Source organism: Mirounga angustirostris, unplaced genomic scaffold (genome assembly GCF_029215605.1).
Source record: "Mirounga angustirostris isolate CCGP_5_RB_7025 unplaced genomic scaffold, mMirAng1.0.hap1 SCAF_17, whole genome shotgun sequence".
NCBI lineage: Eukaryota > Metazoa > Chordata > Mammalia > Carnivora > Phocidae > Mirounga > Mirounga angustirostris.
The window spans coordinates 6,582,784-6,595,719 of NW_026991725.1; the positions used below are offsets into that span (position 1 = coordinate 6,582,784).

General features: G+C 50.6%; 1 protein-coding gene across 6 annotated transcripts in view; it reads left to right on the forward strand.

Annotated features, from left to right (window-relative positions):
- ADAP2 (ArfGAP with dual PH domains 2) overlaps nt 1-11,137 on the forward strand; it is a 29,108-nt gene extending 17,971 nt beyond the window's left edge. For 4 of the 6 annotated variants that reach the window (XM_064582460.1, XM_064582458.1, XM_064582461.1 and 1 more), the window contains 5 exons: nt 4,720-4,803; nt 7,304-7,366; nt 8,857-8,934; nt 9,675-9,903; nt 10,776-11,137. In XM_064582460.1, coding sequence (XP_064438530.1) covers nt 4,720-4,803; nt 7,304-7,366; nt 8,857-8,934; nt 9,675-9,903; nt 10,776-10,876 — 555 coding nt within the window. In that variant the 3' untranslated portion in view covers nt 10,877-11,137. The remainder of the gene's footprint in view (nt 1-4,719; nt 4,804-7,303; nt 7,367-8,856; nt 8,935-9,674; nt 9,904-10,775) is intronic. The other 2 variants (XM_064582459.1, XM_045889426.3) reach the window with 2 other exon arrangements.
- The last annotated feature ends 1,799 nt before the right edge of the window (nt 11,138-12,936 follow it).

The window sequence follows — 12,936 nt, forward strand, 5'->3', positions numbered from 1 at the left end:
GGGGTGACGGATCCAAGTAGGGCAGAGACTCTGCACGCGGGAACAGGGATGAACAGAAGATCCGGCAGCCCTGAACTCGAGGCCCCTGCTTCTCCCCACGTGGTCCTCGGAGTTAAGCAGTTAAGTGGCTGCCTTTGGCTCAGGTCATGATCCTGGGATCTTGGGATCGAGCCCCACATCCGGCTCCCTCAGGGCATTAGCATCACCTGGGAGCTGGTTAGAAACACAGTCTCAGGCCCACCAGAACCTACTGAATTAGAAACTGCATTTTCACAGGAGCTCCAGGTGATCCTTAAGCACATTAAAGTTTAAGACGTCAGCTCTGCCAGAGAAGAGCAGGCCAGTAGTACAGGTCTAAGAGAATAAGCTAGGTCAGAATGAGCAGTCTCCTGACTGAGCAAGGGACACAGATGCCAAGTGGAGGTGCAGAGGGGTAGAGGTGAGGGTAGACATTTTTGAGTGCCTATTAATTCTGTGCCAGGCACTGTTCTTGGTAATCACCATACATCATTTCTTTCTTTCTTTAAGATTTTATTTATTTACTTACTTATTTGAGAGAGAGAGAGAGAGAGCACCGAGTTGGGAAGGAGCAGAGGGAGAGGGACGAGCAGATTCCCCACTGAGCACGGAGCCTGATGTAGAGCTCAAACCCGTGGCCCTGAGATCATGACCTGAGCTGAAATCAAGAGGCAGACACTTCACTGCCTGAGCCACCCAGGCGCCCCGCTATATATCATTTCTTAATCCTCAAAACAGTCCTGGAGATGTTTTAACCCTATGTTACTGAGCCACAGGCATGTTAAGTAACTTGCTCAGGGTCACCCAGACTGTGGTTCCTGAGTCCTAGAACCATTTTACCCCCCGCCCCCCACTACCTTTGTGCCTCTGCTGGAGGGAGAATCCTTGGTAGCAGGAGCCAGGAACCCAAGACCAGGACAAGATTTTCCCAAGGGGCCCCAGCACTGGGATGCTGGCAGAGTCTGGGCAGAGTTCCCGGCAGTGGAGGCTATGAAGAATTGGAGTTTGGAGTCAGAAACTGGAGCCCTGGTTCTGCCACTCTGGGCTGTGTTACCAGGCCAAGTCCCTTCCCCTCCTCCATCTGCTTGTTTATGGATCAGAACACCTCCCTGCCCAGAGGGGTTTAGAGGGTGAATGACCATGAACCATGAATGTGAAAGAATTTCATTACAGTGAAGTACATTTCAAACATTAATCTCTGCTAATTAGGGCACCTGGGTGGCTCAGTGGTTATGTGCCTTCAGCTCAGGTCATGATCCAGGGGTCCTGAGATCGAGCCCCACGTTGGGCTCCCTGCTGAGCAGGGGAGTCTGCTTCTCCCTCTCCCCCCTGCTCATGCTCTCTCACTATCTCTCCCTCTCAAATAAATAAATAAAATCTTTAAAAAGCAAAACAAAAAAACCTCTGCTAATTATTTGCTCATGATTGTAGCAGTTGTAAAGGGTAAAATCTTTTTTTTTTTTTTAAAGATTTTATTTATTTATTTGACAGAGAGAGACAGCGAGAGCAGGAACACAAGCAGGGGGAGTGGGAGAGGGAGAAGCAGGCTTCCCGCTGAGCAGGGAGCCCGATGTGGGACTCGATCCCAGGATACTGGGATCATGACCTGAGCCGAAGGCAGACACTTAACGACTGAGCCACCCAGGCGCCCTAAAGGGTAAAATCTTATGGGCAGTTTCACATCTGTATCACTCATTCAGTCTTTTTTTTTTTTTAAGATTTTATTTATTTGGGAGAGAGAGAGAGAGCAGGGGGAGGGGCAGAGGACAAACAGACTCCATCTGCAGAGTGTGGAGCCCACCACAGACTCAATCCTAGGACCCCGAGATCATGACCTGAGCTGAAGTCAGACACTTAATCAACTGAGCCACCCAGGCACCCCACTCATTCACTCTTCCAATTAGTCCTTATTGAGCCTCTGCAATGTGCAAAGCACTGCCCTGGGCTCTAGAGAGTGTGGTAGTGAATAGGGCAGAGCCATGGGTGGGCTTCAAGGATCTCAGAGACCTGGGGGAGAGTAAGATGGGGCAATAGGCACTGTTGATACTGTCTGGCCCTTCTCTTTCCCTCAATGCCCCAGCTTCTCTGCAAGATAGGCACAAATGGGGGCTGCAGACTTTCATGCCTGCAGGAGCCAGGTAGCTCATTTGAAAGTGAAGTGGACAAGGGGCGCCTGGGTGGCTCAGTCAGTTAAGCGTCTGCCTTTGGCTCAGGTCATGACCCCAGGGTCCTGGGATCGAGACTCACATCAGGCGCCCAGCTCAGCAAGGGAGTCTGCTTCTCCCTCTCCCTCTGCCTTTGCCTGCCACTCCCCTGCTTGTGCTCTCTTTCTCTCTGCCAAATAAATAAATAAATCTTAATAAAAAGTGAAGTGGACGGCTATAGGGCTATAAAGCAGGAAAACCTGCATAGAGGATTGAAACAAACAAAACTTCAGGAAGCAAACAAACCTGTATGCAGGTTGGATTTGGCTCCAGAGTCACCAGTTAGTGACCAAAGTGAAGGTCTGGGTGAGTCTTTTCTGGGATGGCTCCATTCCTTTAGTGCCTGGGACCTGAAAAGGTTATTAATGCCCAGGACAAGAGAGCTGGGCACTCTGGAATATGAGGCCAGCTCGCTTGGCTGGTGAGAGAGAAAGGGTCATTATGTTGCATTCTTGGGAAACCACATTCAAATGAATTTCTCAATCACCATATTACATCAAAGTGCAGCAGTGCAGCTATTTTTTTTTTTTAATTTTTTTTTTAAGATTTTATTTATTTATTTGAGAGAGAGAGAATGAGAGAGAGCAAGCACATGAGACGGGGGAGGGTCAGAGGGAGAAGCAGACTCCCTGCCGAACAGGGAGCCCGATGCGGGACTCGATCCAGGGACTCCAGGACCATGACCTGAGCCGAAGGCAGTCGCTTAACCAACTGAGCCACCCAGGCGCCCAGCAGTGCAGCTATTTGAACGAATCTTTCAGCTTCCCAATTCCAAATTCTTGGGAGAAAGGACCTGAGAAGCCCGGTCTAGCCTCTGCATTGGTCTAGCCCTGACCTAGTTGCTGTGGCGAAGAAGGGGAGGATCCTAGCAGCAAATGTGGCTGCAGTTGTGGGTGAGCAGTGAGTGTGTGAGTGCGGCTGGGCCGGCTCTCCTAGAAGCAGGGCTTGGGCTGAGCAACTAAATGAAACTTCAGGATAAGTAGAATGTTCTAGGGAAAAGCTATGTGTGGGGTGAGGGAAGACAGGTGGGTGAGGAAGAGTATACAAGGCGGAGCGACATGTATTGGGAGGATTGCAAATGTTTTTGGTTTTTTTTGTTTTGTTTTTTAAAGATTTTATTTATTTTGAGAGAGAGAGCGCAAGCAGAGGGAGGGGCAGAGGGAGAAACAGACTCCACACTGAGCAGTAAGCCTGATTCAGGGACTCAATCCCAGGACCCTGGGATCATGACCTGAGCTGAAGGCAGACGTGCAAATGCTTTTGTATGGAGGGAGCTCAGAGGGCGAAGTAGTCATACTAGAGAACTTAGATTTTCACCTGAGGGTAGCAGAGAGGACTCTAAGCTAGACTTAGTTAGATTCTCTTTTCTTTTCTTGTCTTGTCTTTTTTTTTTTTAAAGATTTTTATTTATTTTTTGACAGAGAGAGACACAGCGAGAGAGGGAACACAAGCAGGGGGAGTGGGAGAGGGAGAAGCAGGCTTCCCGCTGATCAGGGAGCCCAATGCAGGGCTCGATCCCAGGACCCTGAGATCATGACCTGAACCGAAGGCAGACGCTTAAGTGACTGAGCCACCCAGGCTCTCTAGTTAGATTTTCAATTAAAAAATCACTCTGGGGGGCGCCTGGGTGGTTCAGTCAGTTAAGCGGCTGCTTTTGGCTCAGGTCATGATCCCGGGGTCCTGGGATCGAGCCCCGCATTGGGCTCCTTGCTCAGGGGGGAGCCTGCTTCTCCCTCTGCCTGCTGCTCCCCCTGTCTTTTTTTGACAAGTAAATTAAAAAAATAAAAATAAATAAAAAAAGAAAATCACTCTGGGGAAAAAAAAAATCACTCCAGCTGCTGTGGGAGGACCCATTGCAGAGCAGCGGAGCCAAGGCAGAGCCAGCTAGACAAGTGGTTCACCAGGGATAATGGTGGCCCACACTGCTGAGGATGCACTCCCCCAAGAATGACACAAGCCAGTCCAAGCCAGCTTTGGACCAAGTTGCACTCCAGGTGATGAGCATCTGCATTGGAGGAGAATCCGCAGGTGCACCTGCCCGCACTTGAGAGCCAGTCTTTGACATCTGAGGACCCTTGCTCCTCCAGTTGTGTCCCACTGACCAGCATCTCATCACCAGAGAGCTTGTTAGGAATGCAGGATCTCAGGCCCCCCCTACCTCAAACCCACTGGATCCAAATCTGCATTTTAAAGAGATGCTCAGGTGATTCTTACACACTTTGGAGAGGGCCAAGCAAGGCCCAAGGCCATTACCTAACTCTAGTGCAGTTCACCTTGGTCTTTTCCGCATGGCTCTGGACATCTATCAGTGGCTTCCCACCTGCTCTGGCATCATCCTCCCAGATACCTGTGATCAGTGCACAGGCCCCTGAGCAGAACTGGGTGGGGGCGTGTGTGCATGTGCTGAACCCGAAGACCCAGCTAGTTTCCTGCCACCAAACTCAGCTCCCCCACTACATCTCACAGGCTGTCTGTTTGTTCTCATTTTTCTCCACAGGAGATAGTGGACTGGTTCAATGCCCTCCGTGCTGCCCGTCTGCAATACCTAAAAACAGCCTTTCCTGAGCTCCCAGAGTCTGAGGTGAGCTAAACGTGGACCCCAACTTCTTCTTCTTCTTTTTCAAGATTTTATTTATTTATTTGAGAGACAGAGAGAGCATGAGCAGAGGGAGGGGGAGAGGGAGAGAGAAGCAGACTCCCCGCTGAGTGCGGAGCCTGATGCTGCCGGGCTTGATCTCATTCATGACCCTGAAATCATGACCTGAGCAGAAACCAAGAATCGCATGCTGAACCGACTGAGCCACCCAGGTGCCCCGTGGACCCCAACTTCTGAGTCTCCTCCCTGCCATCCCCTCTCCTTGTCTGCTGACCTCAAAAATACTCAGAGGCCAGATCAGCTTCGTTTGTGGACAAGCCCTTGAGATTTGAGGTTGGATACCGCAGAGGGAAACCAAAGGCTTTCTTCAGGGGATTATGGCCTCACACATGGCAAGGCCATCTCCAAAATATAGGTCAGACTGTCCCCTTTGGGATGCACAGCCACCATACCCGTGATCAGTGCACAGACCGCCGTGAAAGGGCGCAGGATTTGGGCATCTCTTTTTTGGGGGGATATCTTTTTCGGAGCCCTTTTCCCCCTGAAATGTGCAGATGATCCCTAGTGTACTGCTTACAAAGTGCTTTTGAGCCCATTTTATCTTGTATTCCCTGTTACCTAGTAATCCCTTGTAGCAGACAGTTACGTGGAGTGATTATTCCCATTTTACTGATGAGAAACTGAGTCCCCAGAAGGTCAAGTGAATACTCGAGGGTGCTCTTCCCACTCTGATGTCCTCCCTTTGCCCTTTTGTGTTCTGGTCTCAGGAAGGCAATGGGATCTTCTCCATTACAATTCTAACAGGAGCAGTCTGCCTTCTGTAGCCAAGGTAATGGTGATCCTGAGAACTTCATTATGGTTGTCCTCAGACTTGCGGGGCACCCATCTACATCTCTCAGATGTGTGGGGCAGAGGCTGCTGCCTTGAGCCAGGAGGCTCGGGCTCTCATGATGCTCTGTCGCTAACTCACTGACCGCTGTGGGTCTCATCACTTCCTGGAGCATCTGTTTCCACATCTGTAAGATGGTGATTGGGTCATCTTCAGGGTCCCTTCCAGCTCTGAGGTGCTATGGTCTGGGGTCTGCTTTCCGCCCTGCTCTAGGAGGATTTTGTAAATGATGGGGGCAGAGACACCCTATTCATCCCAGGACTTTCTTATTCCAAACCGTTAGACCCTCCTTGAAAGCCTAAATGCTCCTTAATTCCAACGTTTGCAGGGAGCTAAGTTTTGGGAACAGGTGTCCACTCGAGACCTGGCAGTGCACGGAGATGGCAACTCTCTGGGAACGACTCCAGCCAGGCCTGTGTCAGGACCCTCCAGGTCTGCCGAGTCAGCACCCAGCATGAATAAAAGCATGCTCCGCGGGCAGGACGCTGTGCGTGCGGAGTGCTGACTGGAGGGGTCACAGGACAGACTCCCAGCCTTAGTCATCCGGGCTAGCTCTCCAACTTTGCTGACCTCTGCAGAGGACATTGGTCTTTGGCCAACTCCTCAGTGTCCTCTTGCCTCCATTCATCCCCCGGGGGTCTCCTCCCCACCCCCGTCTCTCTGCTGCCTTTCCTCCGCCTGTGGCTAGGGATGGCCTGAGGTTCTGGGCAGCCACCTGGACCTGGCTTAAGCTTAGGGATCCAGAGGCTAGACACCTGGGGAGTTCCAGTTGGGGGAAGTCCCAGACTAAGAAAGGGGTGGCCTCTGAAGTCAGAGAAGCTGATGTGTTACCTGGGACACGTCACCTCACTGCTCTGAGCCTTGGTTCGCTCATCTGTCACTGTGGGGACAACACCTCCTTTCCAGGGCTGCTGTGAGACTCAAGTGAGTCACGGCTTCTAGGACACAGTGAGCAGCGCTCCATCCATGTGATCTTCCTTCTTCTGGTTGCTTCCGTAGGCCGAGACTAGCATGGCCCTGGCTCAGGTTCAGATTCTTGCACAGTTTAGGAGTCTTCCTTCCAAATGAAGGAATTAAGGCCTATAGAATGTATTTTGGGGACAGGGGAGTGGTTGAGTTTATATTTTCATTTTCGGCTCACAGTTTTCTTCCTTTCAACTTCCCAGACTTCACTTCCCCTTTTCCCCTGCCCTGGACCCAATGAAGATAATAATGTCCACCTCACAGGGTGTGTGAGAACTGCACCCAGAGCTTGACACACGTAGACGCTCAGAATATGCCCCCTGACACCAGGAGGGTTTCCTCAGAGCCTTGCCTCTGTCTACCTCCAGGGGTTGCTGAAGGGATCCTTAGACTAACTCCTTAAGCCACTATTGGGCTCTGCTGGTGAGCTCTGCAAACATCTGAGATGCTGTCGTCTGACTGTTGAAATGTTAATATTGCATCCAATACCACAGTCCAAATATAACCCTGTGAACCATGAGCAAACATCCTTCCCCATTCCAAACTTCCCCTATGTTGGGGAGCCAGTTCAGTGGGACCTTGAACCCTTGGCATGTGAGTCGGGGGGTCAGTGTTATGTCTCTCTTCCCCCAGCTCGTGCCCCTCATCACCAGGAAGTACCTCAAACAAGGCTTCATGGAAAAGACTGGTCCAAAGGTACGTTCTACCACTCTCTGTGGGACTTACACAGCCCTGGTTCCAGTGGGCAATAGGGCAGAATTTGGGAAGTGGGAAAGTGGGGAGCCAGGGGGTGGGAAGAGGGAGGGAAGGGAAGTAACCCAATGTTGTGAGTTCCTGGGGCAAAAGACCAAGTGGATACTGGTGAGCTGGTGTGTGGTCCAGGATGGCTACAGGTGCTTCTGATCCATGGGCATCCTCCTTCTTTATCGACATCACGAGCAGCTTCTTTCCTTTTTTTTTTTTAAGATTTTATTTATTTGTTTGAGAGACAGAGAGTGAGCAGAGGGGAGAGGGGGGTAGAGGGAGAGGGAGAAGCAGATTCCCCCGCTGAGCAGGGAGCCCATGCAGCTCGATCCCAGGACCCTGAGATCATGACCTGATCCAAAGGCAGAAGCTTAACTGACTGAGCCACACAGGAGCCCCAGCTTCCTTCCTCTTTCTTCCTCTTAACTCCATCTAACTGACCCCACTCCTGGGAAAACAAAGCTGAAAAGGGACTCTTTGGGGTGACAGCTTTTGCCCTTTCCAGAACCCGTGTGTGCTTTGTGCTGGGGGCCTACCAGCACTGTCCAAGTGAGACAGGGGCTAGTGACTGGTCTGAGAACACACACCTAGGCCCACACATGGGCTCACCTCTTCCCAGCACACACACCCTCCCTCTGACTCAGCCTCTGCCCTCCTTTGCTAAACCTGCCCCAACTCCCAGTGCTGCTCATTCCCACTTACCTAGGAAGGAAGGGAAGGCTGGCCACTCTTGGGCGTCCCTTGGAGGGTCCGGAGGGGTGACGGCTCCTGCTGTGAGGGCATCTGGGGGCGGGGGGGGGTGCCCAGCCTGGATGCCAAGAGGGGTGCAGCTCCAAGTCAGAAGTCTGGCTGGAGAGCGGAGGAAGGGGGGAAGGGAGGACGAGAAGGGAAAGCAGAGGGAACTTCCTAAAAAAACTCCCAAAGCAGCAGCAATCCAATGCTTGCTTTTTCTTTTTTTTTAAGGTGTCGTATCTTGACAGGATGGATGTTAAGACTGCAGGGAAAGGTGTTAGGCAATCAGTGTGAAAGAAAGCCTCTGGGCAGCTCAAAAACAAGTCAAAGCGTTGCACGTTTTGTTTTCTGCCTTCACCCGCTGATGGCACGGCCATTCCCCAAGGGTTCCCGCCAGGGGCTTTCTTTCCCCTGACCTCGGTTAGAACTCCACCCAGGCCAGCGCTGTCAGCACCGCTGAGCCATCACTGCTTCTGATTTCCCCCACTTCCTTTTTCTGAGACTTCTTGTCTGTAGCCCTTCTTCCTACCCACAGCAGCACCCAGAGGCACAGGGTGCAGCCAGCGGGGGGAGGGGGGGAAGGGCAGGGGGAGGTGGGCAGAGCCTCCAGGAGGAGCACTGGGGTGGCTGTCGGCTAAGGGACTGGCCAGCTCTCTGATCTCTGTGCTCCCCGCTTGGCTGGCCCTGGTTTGAGCTTCCCTCTTTTGCAGCAGAGAGAACCTTTCAAGAAAAGGTGGTTTGCCCTGGATCCCCAGGAGCGGAGGCTGCTCTATTACAAGAACCCACTGGTAAGAGCCACTGCCAGCCCCTTTTCAGTACACCCGCAGACAGAGGTGGGGTCTGGGTAGCCGGGGACTAGGGGGAAGCTGCAGTGTGGGAGAAACCTGGTGAGGAACACACCTCCACTTTTGCTCGTCTGTGTCACCTCCTGTGCACAGAGCTACTCTCCTCCGCCTTCAGGACATCCTCTGTGTATCCAAAATGCTGCCAGTGTAGTTAAACATTATAAAACATTGTAACACTTATAGTTTACAATGTAAACATTGTAAAAATGTAGTTCCTCCTCTTCCTGTCTCCAGGGCTCACGTCTCACCGGGAGGCTAGTGGTTAGGACTGTGGGCTTTAGAACTTTCAGTCCTGCCACTTAGTGGTATGCCTTGGGCAGAGCACTTAGCTCTCCGTGCCTCAGTTTCCTCCTCTGGAAAATAGGCTTAATAACAGTGCCTTCCTCAGAGGTTGCCATGAGGATTATATAAGTTACTTAAGGTCAAGAACTTGAATTCTTGGTGCATAGCAAGCTGCCCATAATGTTAAGTAAGTATCATTTTAACAGATCACGTGTGTGTTTTCTTTTATGGTTTTGTAGCCTTTCAAATTCCAGGTCCCACCAAGCAGAGATCCCCAGTAGAGACCCTCACTACACACATAAAACACCTCTTCCTAAAATAGAGCTTGGGGGATGTCTGGGCTGCAGGTGCCTGTCTGCCCCAGGTGTGGCCTCTGATGACCAAGTGTCCTCTATCTTCAGGATGCCTTTGAACAGGGCCAGGTTTTTCTTGGGAGCAACGAGCAGGGGTATGGAGTCTATGAGGACCTGCCCAAGGGTATCCGAGGGAACCGCTGGAAAGCCGGCCTCACGATTGTCACCCCTGAGCGGAGATTCATCTTCACCTGCCCCAGCGAGAAGGAGCAGCGGGAATGGCTGGAGAGTTTTCAGGATGTCCTCTCCCGCCCCTTGACGCCCCTCAACCTCATCAGTAAGATGCACAGCCTGAGCTTTGTTCTTTCAGCCAAGGGCAGAAGGCAGAACAGGGGCCTCACAGGGTTCAGCTGGGAGCCCTGAAACCGGGGTCATGGCTCCCCACTGTGCTTTTAACATTTTCTTCTCTTCCTGCCAAAGAAAAGTACAGATGGTGCACATTGTTGCCAGGAAGCCCTCTCTGTCCACATACAGTTCTTCTGTGGGGAGCTGTACTCTGTTAGCTACCCGCCCCCCACCAGTCCCTCTCGGGGTGAGAAACCCTGGCCTGTTTTTAGTAGCTACGGTCATACCCGCTGGGCAACCCCTGGGGTCTTGGGTTGCTTTCCACTCACAGAGGGAAGGCTGTTTTTGGTGCCCTTCTTTTCTCTGTGTTGTCCCTTCTGTCTGCTTCTCTCCACCTCCCCTTTGCCCCAGATGTGTGACAAGTAGGTTTCTGTCTGCTGACAACCCTGTGAAAAATGGGAAGACATTCTGAGCCAGAGCAGGAAACTTCTGGCCTGAGGCCTGGTTTGGGGGCACCAGGAAGAAGTTCTGTGTTTGGAAAAGGACAGATGGAGGAGGTGACCCCACATGGCCCCTTAGGAGAAACCCTTGTGCCCTTTGAGTCAGACCAGTATAAACCCACCCGCTTTTCACTTTCCAAAATCTTAAAGCCGAAGAGCCTGAGAAACAGACTTGGAAGTTGTTGGTGAAGCCCTGCAGCTGGTGCTTTTTTGTCCCTGTGGGCCTGCATGTCTGACTCTGCTTCTGTGTCTCTCACTCTCTACTCTGGGGTGTGTCCCCTCTGTCTTTCGCCCCGTCAGTTGGTTTTTTAATTCTGGTTCTCTGTCATTGTGCCCCTGTCCCCGTGCTGTCATTTCTTTCCAGTAGGACTACACTGGCACGGTTATCACCTCAGCTCTCTTCTTGCTCCCCTGGCAGCCGCATCATCGGAGACTGGCCACGGCAGCAGGTGGCCCCCTGGCTGAGGAGCTGGCCGCTGGTCACGCGGAGCTCGTGGGAGGAAGGACAAGTTCTCACCTCGGCCTTGGTTGCCCCGCAGCAGTGCCCCGCCGTCAGCAGCCATGGCTGGCCATGACCTCTGCCAAGACTGAAGCTTTGGCCTTTCCCTGCTGGCTCCCTGGGCCTTCCCACTGTCCAGCCTGGCAGGGGGCGGGGGGTTGTCTTGGGGATCTGGCCCATGACCTCAAGGCCCCGGACCTCTGAACTGAAGACACTCCAACAGAGAGCCACCCACTGTGTCATGCGAGTGGCATGTTTGCTCAAAGAGAAAAAAAGTTGATTCTGGATCTAACCATGAGGAAGTAATCAGACAAGTCCACGTGAGGGACATTCTGTAAAATGGCTGGCCTGGACTCTTCAAAAGTGTCAGTATCATGAAAGATAAAGTAGTGAGGAAACTTCTACATTAAAGAAGACGAAGGAGGCAACAAAATGCAATTCATGATTCTTGACTGGATCCTGGATTTTTACGCTTCTTTTTTTTTTTAAGATTTTAATTTTTAAGTAATCTCTACACCCAACGTGGGGCTCAAACTCACGACCCTGAGATCAAGAGTCACACGATCCACCGACTGAGCCAGCCAGGCACCCCCTGGATCCTGGATTTTTTAAAAAGCAGTTATAAAGGACATAATTGACATACCTGGGGAAGTTTGAATATGGATGTATATTAGCTAATCATGTTGTGAGACTGATAACTATGTTGTATTTGTGTAGAAGATTGCTCATTTTCTTGGTGGATACGTGCTAAAGTGTTCAGGGGTAAAATGTAATAATTTTTAGTCTACAACTGACTCTTAAATGGGTCAACAAAGAATAAATGTATGTGTACATGTATATATAGAGAGTATATACATATACATATATATATATATATATATATATATATATATATATATATATATATAGTGTGTGTGTGTGTGTACAGAAGACAGAGCCTGCAACATAGGGGTTCCCCTAACTGAGGGGGAGATGGGGGCCTCCATCCCCTCCAGAAAATGATGTTGAAGTTGAAACCTTAAAGATATTTGGAGGTTAGTCAACAGATGACAGATTCACAGATGACAGGCCGCAATATATATATATATATATATATATATACACACACTTCCTGTGTGTGTGTGTATACATATATATACACACAGCTGTGTGTGTGTGTATACACACACACACACACAGGGAGAGAGAGAGAAAAAGCGAGCCACTATGCAAAATGTTAGCAGCAGAGGAATCTAGATGAAGTAGAGATGGGTCTTTGTTGTCCTATTGGTGCAAATTTTCTAAAGATTCAAAAGTGTTTCAAATTAAACACTTGGAAGCTGGGGGAAATTTTTAAAGAAACACCCACTCCCACTCTTCAAAAGCAGTATGTTCTCTACATGAATCAAACAGTTCTTGGGAAAGTCTCATCTTTGTGCACATTTTAGAAGAAGTAAAAACCCAGAGAATACAAAAAAAAAAACAAAAAAACAAAAACCCGCCAAGAACACAAAAACCAATGTCCCAGTTGATTACCGTCCTACTCAGAAGCAAAGAAGCAAGCCAAGGAGGCAGCTCCACTGGACCCCAGGGCAGAGAGCTCTCCAGTCTGCGAGCCAGCTCTGGCCTGGCCACTAACTTGAAATGGTCAGAAACCTCACTCTCCCACCAACATGCCTTGGTCTTCCTCTTTCAGATGAGGAAGGTAAACTAACTATTGAAATTCCATGGAAGCGACAAGTAATTTTGAGCCTCTCCCAGGTGCCAGGCTCTGTGCCAAGCCTTGGGAATGGGGCAGGAACCAGATGGTCCCTGCTTTCACAGATGACAGGCCACAACAAGGCAACCCTTACACGGGGTGGGACAATGCCACAAGTGTTCAGAAAGGGAAGTACAGACCGCTGTGGGAGCCTGCAACATAGGGGTTCCCCTAACTGAGCGGGAGATGGGGGCCTCCATCCCCTCCAGAAAGTGATGTTGAAGTTGAAACCTTAAAGATATTTGGAGGTTAGTCAACAGGAAGAGGGTGAAGAAAACGCTCATCTGA